The following is a 17,157-nucleotide window of genomic DNA, read 5'->3' as shown; positions in this document are numbered from 1 at the left end:
GAGTGAACCCTTGACCGGCTAAAATTCACTTTATAATTATTCATTGCTATAAGCCTATAACTAACACACACTACTAATCCTCCACTTTATTATAGAGTCCCAACTTTTATAACTTATAAATAAATAAATAAACTTGAGCTTAATCTCAAGTGTAACGCGTTTGAGCAGAGACAGCCCTTTTCTTAGGACCCACACAGCCAACTTTGAGGCTTGGAACCGATTTCCATGGTGTATTGTGTCACTAATAAGCACCCCCAAGCCTTTAGTTGGGCGTTGTTGTGGCCTTTTCCAATGCCGCCTATACCAATGGCGTTCCGATCTACCATTCAACGGATAAGATATCGCATGCCCTTCAACCGAGGGATTCCAGACTACATCCAACAATACCATCTGATTCACATGTGGAAACCTTCATTCATAAGAAATTTGCAATCAGTTACCATTTTGAAATTTTTTTTAAAGCTAATAGTTAGGAACACGGAAAACCAAAAACTAAAACGGATACACAGGATATTGTAAACAGATGCATATCATCTAATTCTTGCATTCTAGACATAAGATGCATATCTAGTCAGAGACCGCTCACATAAGATACATTAGCATATCACGATACTAGTGTAGCACGTACAGAAGTAACGACATTTGGTAGCTTATAGGGGACTAGAGTTCGTCTCCACTTTCTCAAAAAAATTCTGCCCAATCTAAGGTCTCCAGAACCTGCAAGCTGAGGAATGTGCAACTGCAAAATGCACAAAATTAAAGCATGAGGCCAACCTTCTCGTATTCAAATTTTCTCTACACAATCAATAGTCAGGAGTTTCGTAGCACGAATATATAAATTCAAACTGATTAATTCAGCACTTTCATTAAAATAATCAGCACTTTCCATATTTTGAAGCCCAGTGTTACCGTCTAATGGTGAGTATGTCTAAAAGAAAATTTACAATATCATAATGCTAGTATTATTTTAAATACTACACACTATTTTATCACACACCAATTTAATACATCAGTTTAACGACGACCTTGGTATTCTCTCATCATCTTTGCAACATCAACATATCCATTTTTGTTCTCTATCAAAGATTTGTAAGACAGAGGTGTATTCACATTGAATAAGTTTGAAGAGAAGTGGATGATGTGGGATACCTCTAGTACGGTGGTGGGTGCCTGCTCCTCTGCCCATCTAGCATCGCCTTGAGCTTGCAGGTGCTGTATCTGCGTCCCACAATACTCTAATCGGGACTCCTGCTGGGCCCTCCATAGCTGATTATCCTCACGCCATTTTTGCATATGTTCCCACTGCCCAAGCTAACGGCTTCTGATCCCTCCCTAAAAGGTCGGCCAACTGGACGTTTCCTCTTAGGCCGGCTGCTCTCGCTCTCCTCATGCTCAGTGGCCTCCTCTCATCCTCGTCTTCCATATCCGGTGCGGCATCCTGGATGTGTAGAGGCTCATTGGGATCTCGGGCCGCGGGATGTAGAGGCTCATCGGGGATCTCGGGCCTCGGGAGGTAGTTTGGGGCCACATACATTGGATTTTGAACAAGAAACCCTTGGCTGGTGAGTTCATCTTCCAGTTCTCTTGGTAAGTCCACCATGAGTTGAGATGTGGGAAAGCTAAAGAATGTCCTTTTGTCTAAGATGAAGTACCCAACACCCCCAACACCCCGACTATCCACCATAACCATGGTGGCCTTCTTTAGCATTTCCCAGTCTATCGCCCTACTGTACAAATCTGGGACCCGCTCCTCAACACTGATCTGATAGTAATAGGCGTCTATCGCCCTACTCCCCAAGATCCTAGTCTTGTCACTGATCTGATAGTAGTAATCGTAATCTGATAGTAGTAGGGACCAAGGCAGTGATCACTCCTCCACAACAAAGTTTACGGCATGCCTCTCCAAATGTTTGATCATAAAATAACCATTGTTGATCCTCCGGCAGGCCAACATTGCCCACAGTATAAATAATATTTCTAAAGAGATACTACCAACCTCCTTGTGCGCATACCCGATATATTTTTCCAATGCCTCACATACGAAAAAAACACAAAGATCCATCTATTACTCCTCCGTCCCAATCGAGCAACGCTAAAATCGAATATGTCACCATTATTTTTGGAGAATATGCTGCCACTCACCTATATTTATATATACAAAATAAATTAGGATTCAACATATAAAGAATCAACAAGTAGCTAGAGTAATATTGTGATTTGGAGCTAAAATATTAAAGCTGTTTGATAGAAACAGCTACTTGAAATTAAAGAGGGAAATACCGTATCGAAGAAGAGGCGGTAGTGAAGAAGAAGAGTAGCTAAGTAAGCTTTTATATTAGCCTCTAGGGTTTCTTTCGATTATATATAAATATTTATTTCAGTCTATGGGGGATTATCTATTTTGAGCTATATTAAATTTTTTAGATCTCGGTAAATTTGTATATTGTGGGCTCATATATGTTGGGCTACTAATTTATTTCTTATTATTGGTATTAGCAAATAAAAATGGGTAAATTATCAAAAAATAAAAAAATTGGTCAAAATGTGAGTATGTATAACAACTTTAAAAATTAGTAAAAAAACCATAAAGGTCTAATTCTTTCACAATTATCTTATGATAATATAGAGATATTGTATTCTCTTTTCACTTTAACTATTTAATACTCTCTCCGTCTCTTAAAATATGACTATTTTCTTATTAGTATATCTTTGAAAGTATGAACTTTCTAATTTTGAAATAGTCAAACAATACAATACCCTTACACATCTTTTTATTTCCAACTTATACTATTACACTACACTACTAATGATGTAGAGCGCACTCTTCACTAACACTATTTACACTACCTTTTTCTCTACTTTATTCTTTCGGCACTCATTCTCGCTTATGATTGGACAGAGGGAGTATTAGTTTTATGATTGTGAGTATAAAAAATTAGTGAAATATGGGTATGTATATCAAAAGAGAAAAAAGTAATTGATTATTCAAATCGTGTACAACTCTAAATGGCAAAATGACTCTTTAAATTGTGGACAAATGGAGTACAACTTTAAATATTAGTCACAAAATCATAAGGTTTTACTTTATTCTCAATTATGTTATGATAATTTAGATTGTCTATATGCAATATATTATTCATTTTTTTCAATTAAATTATGTTGCTTTATTTATCATTAGACATTGTTGTTTAATTTATGAAAGGTGACATCTACATAATAGCCCAATAATAACAAAAAAAGAGACCATATTTAAGCTAGTGCATTGGTTTTATCCATCTCGCCTCACCACTAATTTAATCATAAATAAAATACACCATCTAATTGAGATCAAATAAAAGAAAACCTAACTTTTCGAAATAAAAATCTCTATCACTAGATATATATACTATCTTTTCGAAATCATTAGTTTTAATTCATTATGTTTCACATCAGCATCATTCAAATAAAGCTATAAAAAGGTAAGGAAAAGGAAAAATACAACATCCTTTTCAATGAAAATGTACAAATGTTGAAGTAGATTGCATGTAATAAATTCTTTTCAACAACAAATCATGGTTATGTTGTCTCTATTCAAAAGCCAATTTGGTATCAAAGCTGCCCAAGCAAATAGCAAATGCTTGAAATGCAGAAAGAGGATACCTATAGTCCATGGTGAATATGTCTTTCTCAACCTTACCAAACGAATGACCTTATCGTGGTCCGACAGCGCCGGCTGAGAGCCAGCCGGAGGAGCCTTAGGCGGCGGTGGCGGCGCTTTGTGTGGCCGCAATCAGCTGAAAGTTCTTCACAGACACAACAGTCACCCGCCCTCATGAATAGAGTTATAACCTTATCTTATATTTAATAATAATTCAACAAGTTTGAGGTTATTGATTACTATGTCGGAAATCCATTCTTTCGATTGCAACTGCTTGACTTGGTCTTTCGCCAGCCCCAATCTCTTTAATGCAAAACTTTGATCGTGATTTCTATGTTTGTCAAATTGAAGAATGAGTTTCTTGGATATAAAACAATAGGTTTCTTGGATTCTGTAGCTTTCATCGCAAGCTTGAATTTCGCAACACAATTTTTACTCAAGAAATTATTTTCGATGGCTTTTTTTTGATTTATTCACTTTTCACTAACTTTTTCAAACCACTCTCTAAGTACGTTTCTTAAAACTCGTGACAAATTATTAAGGACTGAGGGAACAATAGGTAGAGTAATATTGAGATTTGAAATACTATTATTATTTGGAGCTAAAATAATAAGGCTGTTTGTCCAAACACTTACTTACAATAAGAGAGAGAAATACCGTATTGAAGAAGAGGCGTTGGTGAAGAAGAAGAGTAGATCTGATATGAGACATAAGGGTTTCTTTCTGATTTTTTTATCAATATTTATATATATTTCAGTCTATGTGGGCTTACGTATTTTGGGCTATGTAACTTTTTACTAGTAGATCTTTGTAAATTTGTTTGATGTGATAATTGTTGGGATATTAATTTATTCTTTATTAATGAAACTATTAAATATAAATGGGTAAATTATTAAAAAGTTATGAAATGAGGTCAAATTTTAGTTATGCTCACGATGTTAAAAATCCATTAGATAACCATTAAATTTGAATTTGTTCTCAAGTATACTATAAGAATTTGAATTTGTTCTCAACTATGTCGCATTATTTATGAATAGACAAGGTTGTTTAATTTATCGACAGTGACGCTCAATAATGCTGAAAAGAAGCATTTCGATTATGGTTGGACAGATGGAGTATTAGTTTTATGATTGTGAGTATACATAGTTAGTAAAATGTGAGGTCTATATATTAAAAGAGAAAAAAGTAAATAGTTATTTAAATCGTGTACAAAAGATCCTATGGTTCTTTAAATTATGGACGGATGAAGTACAACTTTAATTAGTTTAAATATTAGTCACAAAATCATAAGGTTTTAATTTGTTCTCTAATTTAGATAGTCTATGTGTAATATATTATTCATAATTTTCAATTAAATTATGTCGCTTTATTTATTAGACAATGTTGTTTAATTTATCTGACGTTGACTTGTACGACTGATTAATAGCCCAATAAACCTAGTGCATTGGTTCTATCCATCTAGCTTCACCACTAATTTAATCATAAATAAAATTCATCTTAACTTATCATACACCCTAAATTGAGATCAAATAAAAGAAAACTTAACTTAAAATAAAAAATTTCAATCACTAGATACATACACTATCTTTTCGAAATCATCAGTTTTCATAGCGAATTCATTATGTTTCACATCAGCATCATCCAAATAAAGCTAAAAAAAGTGAGGAAAAGGAAAAATACAACAATATCCTTTTCAATGAAAATGTACAAATGTTTAAGTAGATTTGCATGTAATAACTTCTTTTCAACAACAACATCATGGCTATGTTGTCTCTATTCACAAGCCAATTTGGTATCAAAGCTGCTCAAGCAAATAGCAAATGCTTGAAAGGCAGAAAGAGGATACCTATAGTCCATGGTGAATATGTCTTTCCCAACCTTACCAAACTGGAGAATGACCTTATCGTGGTCCGACTGCGCCGGCTGAGACCCAGCCGGAGGAGCGCTAGGTGGTGGTGGCGGGGGCGGCGCCTGTGTGGCCGCAATCAATTGAAAGTTCTTCACAGACGCGACAGTCACCCGCCCTCGGAAGTTGAGGCACCAGCACTGCAGCTGCTCGTGCCATCTCGGAGACTTGTTCTTGAGAACCAAGGGCCTCGGCTTGCTGTCGTCGTCCGAATTTGATATCCCAGCGATGTCAGAAAATCTCGAGCTGCTGAATTCTGTAGAGACGTCGAGAGCCTTGGAGAAAGAGATGCTGCGGAACGAGTCCTCGAGGGGCCGAGAGAGAAGTTCTGGCTGCCCAGGCACCACCCCACCGGGTTCCAATGACGAGGCGGGGATTGAGTGCATAGTGCAGTTCATCCTCCGTGGGCCCCGCGTACCGAGCACGTTTAGTTCGTATGAAATTTGGGATATGCTGTAGCTGCCAGTTGGCACTTTCGGGGAAACTTTCTTGGAGTAGAACCTGCGGCTGGTTCTCCCCGGAGGTGCGATGTGCGAACAATTATGTGGAGGCTGCGTGTCGAATATTATGAACTTGGTGCCAAGGAAATTTGATCTGCAAAACCAGTAAGCTTTTGATATCAGTAACCATAATTGTGAAGTCAATCAACGAGACGAAATCTAGTTTAGCAATAACACTGATGCGTAGAAGGCCGAAAGTATAAATACAACACTGAATTTTACCTGAGTTTTCCAATGTATGTGCTACTTGATCTCGAAATGTTGTCTGCATCCATCGAGATAATATACTCGGTGCAAGTAGTCCGACGAGTTCGTTTTGCAGAGAGAAGGAACTTCCCATTCTCAACTAGCAAAGCTGCAGATATCACCAAAGCAAGTAAGCATAGACACAAGAGTGTATAAATGAAGGACATTCGACATAAGTCTGAGAAGAGTAAGATTAGATCAAATCAATATAATTTTCATCTGAAATGTTAAAGCAAACTTCTGAAATTATGCATGTGTCTTGATCAGGAAATGGGATTGAAGAAAATACTAGGAAGTAAGAAAAGGGAGTTCATTTTAAATTGAAAGAAAAAGCATGCTTAATCGGATGCAATTGCGTCAAAGTATTATGAGCTTTACAAGGATTTGCTAACTTCGTAATGAAGTTATGACTGTACTAAACAACAAGAAGCCACACGATTACTAATAGTCTAATACTAAGAAAGCAATTTGGAGAAAATGTTTCAAACCATGACATGGAATGTTGTCATTAGCTTATAAAAAACCAGCAATTTTATACAATCAACTTAACCAACTGACAAAATAGGCTGATCAGTTTCGGATATGAAAATGAAGTTATACTCAGTTATCAATACCGACTTAACCATTCATACTAAGACAAAAAATAGATTCTGGGCTGAGGCAATGAATTCAATTTCCGATAAACAGTCAAATGTAAAATATTGATAGAGTCGCTCACCAGGGCTAAGACACAAAAACAGATGGTAAGTTAAGTTAGATTTATCCCTCTTGATAAAGCATTGGATGGTTCCATCTCGAGACCCCGGCTGTACAACGGATAAAGTAGATTTACTATTTAGTTATCATTAAAAACAAATTCACACAAAATATCATAGTGGTTAGAGAAAGGCTCCCCGGTGAGATCATACAAAGGCATGGAGAGATTGTAAGATACCTGCTTTAGTGAAACTGGAAACGTGAGCTTCCCGGACAACTCGGGAATTTTAACAATTTCCTGGCACATGCTCCTCCATGATCGGCAAACAGCAGCGCATGCAACCACATGTTTTCGGGCCGGCCAAGTACTCTCACTCTCCTCCAACCTTCTAATCACATCGTAAAGTAGCTCGGGTGGAAGATTAGCCCAGCGGCTATTCTGAATTACTATAGGCTGGTCACTCAAGTCATGCAACGAACCATGTGATTTACCTCTATGATGACCGGAAAGCCTCACATCAAAATGCCTACGTGATAAACTCCCAAAACTGTCTCTTATATCACGTGCTATACTTCGGAATGACATTGAACCTCGGCGTGCCAAACAGGTAACGAAAAACTTCCCTGAGTCAATTTACAAGCAGCTTGAATTGGGAGACCAGCTGTCGGTGGCAAAAACAGAGATGGTAAACAAATAAATCACAAGATGAAGGGACACCTACGAATCACATTCATAGAAAACAGAAAAGGAAACATTTCCACATGGACTATTACACCTAATATTTTTTAGAATTAGCAAATCTTGAATACAGTCCAATATTCTATCACACCTTAGGAGGTGTTTATTTAGGCGATAGATTACTTAGATAAACTAAAAAGTATAGGCTAATCTACTAGTAAATAGTTTCATGAATTAAACAAGTTTGATCATGTAACCATTTCACACTCAATCATATTCATATGCATTGTCATATGTCAATCTAATCTATCGCCCCAAGTAAACAACGTCTAAAGAAATTCTATCCAAATGTGCCCCGAATGGGAGAAACTTTTAAACAGACTCTCAATTAAGTGATTCGAGCTTCCTCAACATCATGCTAAATTAAAAAAAATCTTGAAATCGGGCTCATAATACTAACATGGACCTGTATATCTTCATGGAGATAGGAAAAATACGACAACAAAAAGTCATGTAAATACAAATAACATAACAAAATAGCAAAATTACATGAGAAGAAACAGCATACCTCCAACAAGGACTTCACAAAATATAAAATTTAAGTTTTCTTCAGAGATCTGCAGAAATTGCAGATTTATTTAGTACAACCAAGATTCAAAAATAGGAATCTCTTTGGCATATCTAATCTCTCTTCAAATAAACAGAATCAAGTGTTGAACTTGAACATCATAAACCCTCTATTTTTTTAAAAATAACTAGAAAATGAAGAAGCAAATTTAGAGCTAAACTCACAAGAATTCACCCACCCTAGGCTAAAAGATTACCAAAAAAGCTCAACAAAGGATTAAAAAAGCTCAACAAAGGATTAAAAAAGCTAATGATTCTATCAAATGCAAAAAAGTTCACAACTTTACCACGAAAAAATCAAGCTGAGGTGAAATCAGATCGGAGATCTACACAAAATCAAAAAACCCCAAAATCCAATTACACTAAGCATCGAGATTTCCAACCCCCAAAAATGTAAATTACTTTTCCAGAGAGAGCAGATCAACAAAATTAGCTGCAAAATTGAGTAGCACAGAAACACATATGCATGAATTCACCTTCTCAGTTGGAATAGAGAGAGAGATGGCGGTGGCGATGAATCTAGCTGCGGAGGAAGAGGGGAAGTTGAGAACAGCGACCTTCAATTAACAAAGGTGAAATAACTGTGAAGTGTGGGGAATTTATTTAAAGATTTAATAAAAGTGTTTGGATAATTAATTATTTTTCGGTTTGTCTTTGAATTATGAGGTTTATTGCTAGCTAGCAAGCAAGCAACTACTCTACCTCAACATGGGTTTACTTGACTTTTTTTTTGTTTCTTGATATTGGAGTTCTTAAATTTTTTAATATATAGTTTTGTATATTTTGAAGTATAAAGAATGTAGGATTGGGATAGAAGTAAAACATAGGAGGGATATTTTAAATCAATATTGAATCTTATCTGTAACAAAGATATTATGGTATTTAGATTTATAATACATCCGATATTAATTTCGTTCTATTTAATCCTGAACGGTATAGTATTAGGTAAAATGAATATGTATTCAAATTACGATATTGTCTTAGAGGTCCCTATCCATATATAAGCTTTCTTTATAGACTCTGAAGTTTTTTAATAAATATAATATTAATTGATATTTATGATATCTATATATATTTTTGCTTGAAGTAAAATTTTTCTCCTTTTGTCTCTATAGCCTATACATACTTTGTTCTTTTAATTTCTTATTTTTATGATTCTTCTTATTTCATGGCGTCATCTTGCAATTGTATGAATATATTATGATTAAATTCTTTTATAATTACACAATTGAAAAGGTTTTTATGATAAATTTTGGGAAGAAATAGTCCCAATCTCACCACACTTTACGCTACAATTGTGGAACACAATGTATCCTCTCTCGCTGCAATGTTGTGCAACGCACTCTGTGATATTGTGCGTGCACTCTGTGCGCCATTTTTTTCGTACCGTTGCACATGCCCACCAACACTTTGAAAAGTACTCCTTCCATCCCACAAAAGATGTCACACTTGTTGGACTGCACGAAATTTAAGGAGCTTTTGTTTTGTGTGTTAAATGAAGAGAGAAAATATAATTTTTATATTTACATGAGAGAGAACTTTTTTTAAAAATAGAAATATGATATCTTTTGTGGAATAAACTAAAAAGAAAAATGTGACATTTATTATGGGAGAAATGAGTACTAAATAATATTATTAACTCATTATATATGCCTCAAAATACAAGTAGACGCGTGGCGGAAACTTGCGTATGGGATATCACTTTCATTATTTTCTTTTCATTTATTAGGTGATGCATGTATGCAATTTCTAAGAAATTAAGCCAAGTCAACTACAACAAATTTAATACTATTGGAAAACAAAAGTAGCATTATTAGTAGTTTCACATAGAAATTGCACGAGTTATTGCTCCAATATACATTTATTAATGAGAATTAAAACACAACTTTCAATTTAAAAAGTATTCGACTCTCTATTAGTTTTATGACGACTATGTATTGATTCTTAGCTTAAAAGTATTACTATTATTGATACAAGTAACGTCATCAACAAATCTAAACAAATTTTCATATCCTTTTAACCTAATATACTCTGCTTTTTCCCAAACACATAAAACATTACTTGGTATTATTATATACTTGTTGGAGCAGTTGAAATCTATCCATCTTAATTTATTCTTAATTGGATTAATTCTTTTTATCTGCTGCATTATGTGTCGATTCTCTATGGTTTCTTCAATTGTTTTAAAAGGAAAATCAAATGCCAAACTGTGTGAATTTATTCAATTGAATATGTGATGTCAATGATCCATCTTGACATGTATTAAAAATGGGCCACTCACCCCTTAAAAGGGTTTATAAGGGGGAGAGTTATCCACACTTATATAGGTGAGCTAGGATCGTTACCAAGTCGATGTGGGACAAGAATTATGAATTTTAATACGTGTGGGCCGGAATGACATATCGGACTTCCATCACGTGGGTAGGCAAGAGAAGAGATAAAGAGATATAATCCATTATCCACTTGGGCCCGCTCTGATACCATATTAGAAATGAACCACTCACCCCTTAAAAGGTCTTATAATGGGGAGGGTTATCCACACTTATATAGGTGAGCTAGGATCGTTACCAAGTCGATGTGGGACAAGAATTATGAATTTTAATGCTATGTGATGGAATATAATTAATACTAATAGAGTAATAGTATATAATGGATATTCCATATCCACCTGTGTTGTTGGTTGAATAGTTGTTTGTTTTATGATAGATTTTTGTGCTTTGTTGAATTCATGTTTACCTTTTTAATCGGTTTAAGCCTTTTCTTTTATATATTAAATGGAAGAACAAAAAATGCTTTTTAGACTATTTTGAGTACATTGAATGTTTTTCAAAAGTTTGGTTATGCCCTTCGAAAATAAGGATGGTAACTATTATTGAATGCGAAATGGCCTATGATTTTTCAGTCCAATAAGTTCTAAGGCCCAGTAGCTCTTTTTGGTTGATTATTTGAAAATTATGGTATATAATTTCTTAAAATTGCATATTTTTGCTAAATGTAAAATTAAAAAAAAACGTAAAAGGTTCTAATAAATTAATATACATTGGTATAAGGACCTATAATTTGTAGAATAGCCTAATGAAACAAAATATACTAGTACAAAGATCTCTATATGTATTTTGCCTTCAATTTATAATGTTCAAAAAATTCAATGTAGTATATTGATATTATCTTTCTCATATCTAAAGTCACACAATTAAATGTTCAATCAAAAACCTAGGTGTGGTTGAGCCATCCTTAACTCTTCGCCAAACTGTATCACCTCCCTTCGAGGTGCTTACAAATCAACTAGATGATTAGTCACTTGGTCCTCCGTCAGAAACTCTACCACACCCAAAAAAATGCTCAATAACAACATGCATATTGATCAAGATGGCGGTGGTGGAGGAGGAGGTGGTGGCGGTGGCATCTTAGCCTTCTCTGCAGCTAGTTGGGCCTCCAACTTTCCGGCTATCCGTGCCTCCATCTCTTTCAACACTTCCTTCATTTGCTCCTCCACCACTCTCTCATTTCTACTACTACTACTAGTACTATTCCTACTATCCTTTTGCATATGCAAATGCTTCGCCATATCCTCCACCACCATCGTTTCATTGTTTCCGCCACTATGTATACACTCGTTTTGCTCTTCCGATGGCAGCGACAACTCCATCTCCAGCCGCGTCTCCTCATCCCTACTGCTACTACTTTTATTTTGCGACTCCACATCCATTTCTTCAATGCAACTTCCATTGTCGATGTTGTTGTTTTGGGGCAACACCGACTCTGTTCGCTCCCCTGCCTCCGCCTCTGCCTCTGCCCTGTTAATGGTGTCACTCTGCTCTGGCAGCGGTAGAATGTCTATCCGCGCTTCATTCTCAGTATTTTCCGGTAACGCCACTGTTTTCGTTTCCTCGCCTTTTCCCCACAACACAATGTACAGTCCCGCCACGATGAAAATGGCTCCAATCACCCTGTCACACCAAATATACAAGTCTGGTGATTTTCAGTTTAGGATCCGTTTATTTCTTTTTGGACCGTCACATAAATTTTATACTACTATAACTTTTTTAAAATCAAAATACACATTTACATTACATTTCAAAAGTGCACCGGAATTATTTATTTAAAAAAATACTATGAATTAAATACCGACTACTTTGATGCTCGGTAAAGAACATTTTTTTCGTGCGATAAGTAAAAGAAAAGACATACATTCCAAGATGCAGTTTCTCCTCCAAGAACAAAGATCCCCCCAAAGCGACTATCATAAGCATTAAAGGTTGAAAAATCGACACAAACAACGGCCCTCTTCTCTCCACGCACCACGCCACCATCGAATACATCAAGGCCGAACCCATAATTCCCTATCATATCATTTTTTCGATTCATCGCCATTTCAACACAGCATACTTTCAAAAACAAATAAAAAGTAAAACTCACAGAGAAGGCTACTGTAAAGAGCCTGACATCCAATCCCAAATTCCACTGGCTCCAGTCCCTCTCCACGCATAGCGCGAACGCCACGCCTTGAACTGAGGCCGCCACAGCCATCATCGCGGTGATGGAGTAAGGGCAAGGATAGCCTTCAACTGCCTTAGCCTACAAAGTTACATCTCTTAAAGCAATGGAACCAAACATCACTAGTGGCATATTTCTTGATGAGTTGTGACACTAATAAGGACATCTTGTGATAGGTAACTATTATGCATACAACAATCTAAACCCTACAAATGTGACTCGGACTATTAAGTGAACAACGAAGATAACGACATGTTATATACGTAATATTTTTACTAAAAAATCACCATAAGAACATAGTTCTTTATTTTTGAAAATGTATTGGTTTTTTAAGTAACAAAATTTAGTTACAGAACAATGTAATGGTTCAGACTTATAGCCACGTGATATGTCCAACAAATCACAGTTGCAGAAATATTTTTTTCCTCTCCTTATGCAATTGTGGTGACTCTACATGACAACATGTCCGGACCACTAAAACAAATAATGACAAGCAAAATAGGACAAAACCTAAACAAAAGACTAGTCTCTCATACAAAAAAGAAAATTTAGAACATTGATATTTTGATGTCACTATTAGACAAGTTATACCTGAATAATGAGCCAGAGCGAATAACAGAGACAACTAGAGAGAGAAAGAGCGGCACCAAGAACATATTTATGGCCGCCGTGTTCACTATGAGGCAAGCCAGAGCCACCATGATGAGATGTCGTTGTTTCGAGAAGGTTTATACCAGTGTCCCATGGTTGAAGCTCAAGCCCTTTGTAGAATGTTATGACCATTGCTCCACCTATTCCTATAATGGTTCCCCAAACTTTGGCTTTTCCAGCTGCAGTGTTCCATGCAAGGCTTTCTAATCTTCAAATATATGTATATGTTACATCCATCATATAAAACTAATCGCTCATCAAAATTTAAGAATAACCCTAAATATTATAGGTTATAAGTTGCTCTAGTGTTTGAAGTATAGTTTATAACCTAGAAAAAGAATTGTGAGTCAGAATTGATTAGAGATGGCTTTGAAAATTTACATATTGGAAATAAGTTTGGGTTAGAAAAATCAATTTATAGGTTGTATCAAAGTTTTTTTTTACATTATTTAGGATTTTTATTTTCTAAATCACTTCTCGAAAGCTTATAAGATCGTATAAACAGTGGCGGAGCCAGGCCCTCAAGGATAAATTGAACAAGATTTTTTTATTCATTTTGGCCGTGCATATCACGAGTTTTAATGCAAAATTTGGTAAAATAGAAAATATTTTATGGACGATCCAAAGTAGAAAATTTTAACTATTGACTATGGACGAGTGTACATGATTGATTTGGTTATAGTACTCCCTCCGTCCCGGGCTACTCGCCCTTTTCCTTTTCGGCACGGAGATTAAGGAATGAGTGTATAGGAAAGTAAAAAAATGACGGCTGTAGGTGAAATTTTTTACTAAAAATGGAAAGAGTGCAAGTAACTTGGGACGCCCAAAAAGGAAATAAGTGCGAGTAGTGCGGGACGGAAGGAGTATTAATTACCTGAGACTGATGGCGATGACGAACGTAATGGCGGGAATAAGATTGGTCATGGCAGACGCAAATGTAGCAGAAGTGAGAACTAGGCCTTGTAGGTAGAGGTTTTGCCCCAAAGCTCCCCTGCAATATAATTCACAAAATTTAAAATTTTAAGCAACTGTGTAAATTTGACTTGTTTTTTTCTCCCCCAAACATTTACATTTTCTATTCTAAAGTGATGAAAGAGGGAGAGAGAGACCCGAACAAACCACAAAGAAATCCGTATAAGGCAATCTTCTTGGTTAATTTTGGTCTTTTTTTCCTGAAATAATATCATATCAAAGATACATAAGATCACAATTGTTAAGTAAGCCACTATTTCTCTTACTTTTATTTGTTTGCATGTTTGTTATTTTTGCAATAACCTATCTAAAAAACGAAACTCTTGGGTCGGACATATGAAAAAAGTTGTCACCAGCATTAGAAGATAGAGGCGGTGCAACAAATGTCACTGGCAATAGATATCGGACGAAGATGGAAGTAAACCCTAACCTCAGAAGATTGAGGATTGGGGTGGAAAAACTGTAAAGAAAACTACATATATCTTGCTATCATAACAATAACATCCCTAGCCAGTTTAGATTAACTAAATAAAATTCAAAATACTAAATGCACTAGAAAAGATTAAGTTTAAGAGGAAGGGGTCTTTGCAAAAAATAATTCATAGAAGAGTATGAAGAATATGAGATTAAGTTTAAGAGGAAGGGGTCTTTGCAAAAAATAATTCATAGAAGAGTATGAAGAAAAGCAAAAACATATGGTGAAAATGCGAATTTAGATAATATAACAGTGAGATACAACATAGAGACAAGCTAAAATAATTATAATTTGTCAGGTTAAGCTTTTGAGAAAAAGACAACTAAACCGAAAATAATAATGGACATAACATTTAGTTGCAAGTAGACATAACAACCGAACAATCCCATAATATATAGGTAGCAATTTGATGCTATGCGAAATTATTAGAGATTGAATGATATATACAGTGGCGAATTGAGATGGACTCCGATAAATTCATGAAATTCGACCTATTGTGCCAGTGCACCGCTTTTTGTTTTTAACACAAAAATGACTTTATTTAATGTGGACGATCCCACGAATTTCCGTGTGAGTGAGAAGTAGTGAAAATATAACCTTTCGGCAAAAAAAGCAATAGGAAGGATAACAGCAGCACCAAAGAGAAATCTGTAGCCCACCAAAACCGAGAGATTCATGCCATCATTTGCAGCCAATTTGTAGCAAACATTCACAGCGCTATACACAGTTTCCACCAACACCATTACCAAAGCTGGCTTCAACTCCTGCAAATTACAACTGCATTTCCCCATCTATTTTCTTCAATTCTCACTTCTCAAATCTCATTATAGAGAGAGAGAGAATTATGAATTCCGATTTTATTGCAGGGTTTTTAACCACAGCAAGAAATTTTCAATGTGTTTTTTTTTTAAATTTTATTGTGAACATGCACGTGTGCGTGATTTATGTATCTTGTTTTTTTATTCGGATGTAAATATTTACAATCTAATATTTGAAGATTAGTTATAATCTAAAAATATTTGGATGAATCATGAATGTACGTTGTTATGTGTAGATTGAATCACAAGTAAATCAACACGGTGTAATGCTAGTTCTGTTTTTTATTTTGAATTATTTTTATTATTTGGAGCTAGTGATGCTAAAAGGAAAATATATAAAAAAAATGAAAATTTTGATCATTTTTCGGATTTCATATTTATAAGATAAAAAAACAGATTTGAAATATATGAATGTTTATTGGAATTATTAATTTATTATAATTATTTTATAAATATAGTTTAATAATTTATTTATAAGACAGCAATTTAGACAAATAATTTATTTAGACAGCATCTTGTGTGGCAAGCTATATTGTGATTGTATAGTTTATTAATTTTTTATAAGACAGCATTTAGTAATGAATTTAGGACTATATATACTATTATAATTAAGAGAAGAAAGTGTTATGTATCATATTTATTACCATGATTTAGAAATGTAAATTTTAAATAGTACTCTTCCTATATTCATATGTACATGTGTCGCGCTCCGAAATAGAATGACACGAAACTCATGAATGATACGAAAAATTTAACATTAATCAAATTATCTTGTTAATTGCAATTAAAGGGATGAAGTCCAATACAATTACTAAAATAATCAAGTAAACCATAATAAAATTAATAAAATAATTCCGATCACTCTTTCTGCTCCGCCGCCGGTGTTCCCTTCTCCTCCTCAATCGCAGCTGCCGCCGCCGCCACCAGAGGCGCCGGATCAGCTTCCGTGTTCGATTTATGGGTCACTACTTCTGCTGGCTCTTTTGGCGCCTCAACCTGATTAGCATAATATATGGAAGAAGATATTAATTAACTTGCATAATATTTTTGAAATTCTTCTATGAATTGATCCGGTTTTGAATTTTTATTTTTACCAAGATTATAAAGATTTCTCAAAAGATTGATACTCTCAATCATGGAAAGCTAATCAATATTTACGCGATGCAAGAGAAAGTTGTAATGATATAAGGAAAATAATTGTAATTAATTACAATCGTGATTTTCATATTATTGAGTTATATAATTTCTATAACGGGAGATTATTTACATGATATAGGTCTTTGACATAGAATTACATATATTTTTGAAGAAATTTAAAACAGCCAAAAATAGATAAACCAAGAAATCTTATGTATCTTGTTCATGAATAACATATATAGGTTGGGTAATTGGTTTTCAAATAAAACATAAAAATTTGGATTACAAGAAATGCTATTGTTTTGTATAAGATCGA

The 17,157-nt window shown here is 35.0% G+C and overlaps 3 protein-coding genes across 4 annotated transcripts; all 3 read right to left on the bottom strand.

The window, feature by feature from the left end:
* Nucleotides 1–5: 5 nt before the first annotated feature.
* Nucleotides 6–2,346, bottom strand: LOC121757029. Of its 2 annotated transcripts, none has more exons than XR_006041154.1 (4): nt 2,281–2,346; nt 1,150–2,142; nt 629–739; nt 6–409 (listed from the first exon to the last, which is right to left on the bottom strand). XR_006041154.1 is itself a non-coding variant. In XM_042152494.1 (4 exons), the coding sequence occupies exons 2-4, from the start codon at nt 1,291–1,293 to the stop codon at nt 353–355; spliced, it is 312 nt and encodes a 103-aa protein (XP_042008428.1). In that variant the 5' UTR covers nt 1,294–2,142; nt 2,259–2,346; the 3' UTR covers nt 6–352. The 2 variants fall into 2 exon arrangements, 1 of the variants encoding a protein (XP_042008428.1); XM_042152494.1 differs by having other exon boundaries at nt 2,259–2,346.
* A 2,837-nt stretch (nt 2,347–5,183) lies between these two features.
* On the bottom strand, nt 5,184–8,920 carry LOC121759688 (tubby-like F-box protein 8). The gene is made up of 6 exons (XM_042155358.1): nt 8,768–8,920; nt 8,233–8,281; nt 7,224–7,647; nt 7,008–7,095; nt 6,266–6,398; nt 5,184–6,137 (listed from the first exon to the last, which is right to left on the bottom strand). The coding sequence occupies exons 3-6, from the start codon at nt 7,569–7,571 to the stop codon at nt 5,411–5,413; spliced, it is 1,296 nt and encodes a 431-aa protein (XP_042011292.1). The 5' UTR covers nt 7,572–7,647; nt 8,233–8,281; nt 8,768–8,920; the 3' UTR covers nt 5,184–5,410.
* Nucleotides 8,921–11,655: 2,735 nt separating this feature from the next.
* LOC121757914 (WAT1-related protein At1g68170-like) lies at nt 11,656–15,677 on the bottom strand. Its single transcript, XM_042153368.1, has 7 exons — nt 15,484–15,677; nt 14,549–14,611; nt 14,314–14,430; nt 13,380–13,647; nt 12,711–12,869; nt 12,483–12,634; nt 11,656–12,241 (listed from the first exon to the last, which is right to left on the bottom strand). The coding sequence occupies exons 1-7, from the start codon at nt 15,675–15,677 to the stop codon at nt 11,656–11,658; spliced, it is 1,539 nt and encodes a 512-aa protein (XP_042009302.1).
* Nucleotides 15,678–17,157: the final 1,480 nt, after the last annotated feature.

Source organism: Salvia splendens, chromosome 12, assembly GCF_004379255.2.
Source record: "Salvia splendens isolate huo1 chromosome 12, SspV2, whole genome shotgun sequence".
In the NCBI taxonomy this organism is placed as follows: Eukaryota; Viridiplantae; Streptophyta; class Magnoliopsida; order Lamiales; family Lamiaceae; genus Salvia; species Salvia splendens.
Note: the sequence above shows the minus strand (reverse complement) of the source record. Positions and strands in the feature narration are given on the sequence as shown.

Excerpts from the sequence above, each read along its gene's own strand:
- LOC121757029 (XM_042152494.1), bottom strand. The coding sequence starts at position 1,293 with ATGCAAAAATGGCGTGAGGATAATCAGCTATGGAGGGCCCAGCAGGAG. Across the intron at positions 740-1,149 it reads CACCCACCACCGTACTAGAG|TTGCACATTCCTCAGCTTGC; the intron begins GTATCCCACATC and ends TGCATTTTGCAG. Across the intron at positions 410-628 it reads TACCAAATGTCGTTACTTCT|GTTTCCACATGTGAATCAGA; the intron begins GTACGTGCTACA and ends TTATGAATGAAG.
- LOC121759688 (XM_042155358.1), bottom strand. The coding sequence starts at position 7,571 with ATGTCATTCCGAAGTATAGCACGTGATATAAGAGACAGTTTTGGGAGT. Across the intron at positions 7,096-7,223 it reads TTCCAGTTTCACTAAAGCAG|CCGGGGTCTCGAGATGGAAC; the intron begins GTATCTTACAAT and ends TCCGTTGTACAG. Across the intron at positions 6,399-7,007 it reads GTTTTTGTGTCTTAGCCCTG|CTTTGCTAGTTGAGAATGGG; the intron begins GTGAGCGACTCT and ends TGATATCTGCAG.
- LOC121757914 (XM_042153368.1), bottom strand. The coding sequence starts at position 15,677 with ATGGGGAAATGCAGTTGTAATTTGCAGGAGTTGAAGCCAGCTTTGGTA. Across the intron at positions 14,431-14,548 it reads TTTCTTTGTGGTTTGTTCGG|GGGAGCTTTGGGGCAAAACC; the intron begins GTCTCTCTCTCC and ends ATTATATTGCAG. Across the intron at positions 12,635-12,710 it reads TCTTTACAGTAGCCTTCTCT|GGAATTATGGGTTCGGCCTT; the intron begins GTGAGTTTTACT and ends ATGATATGATAG.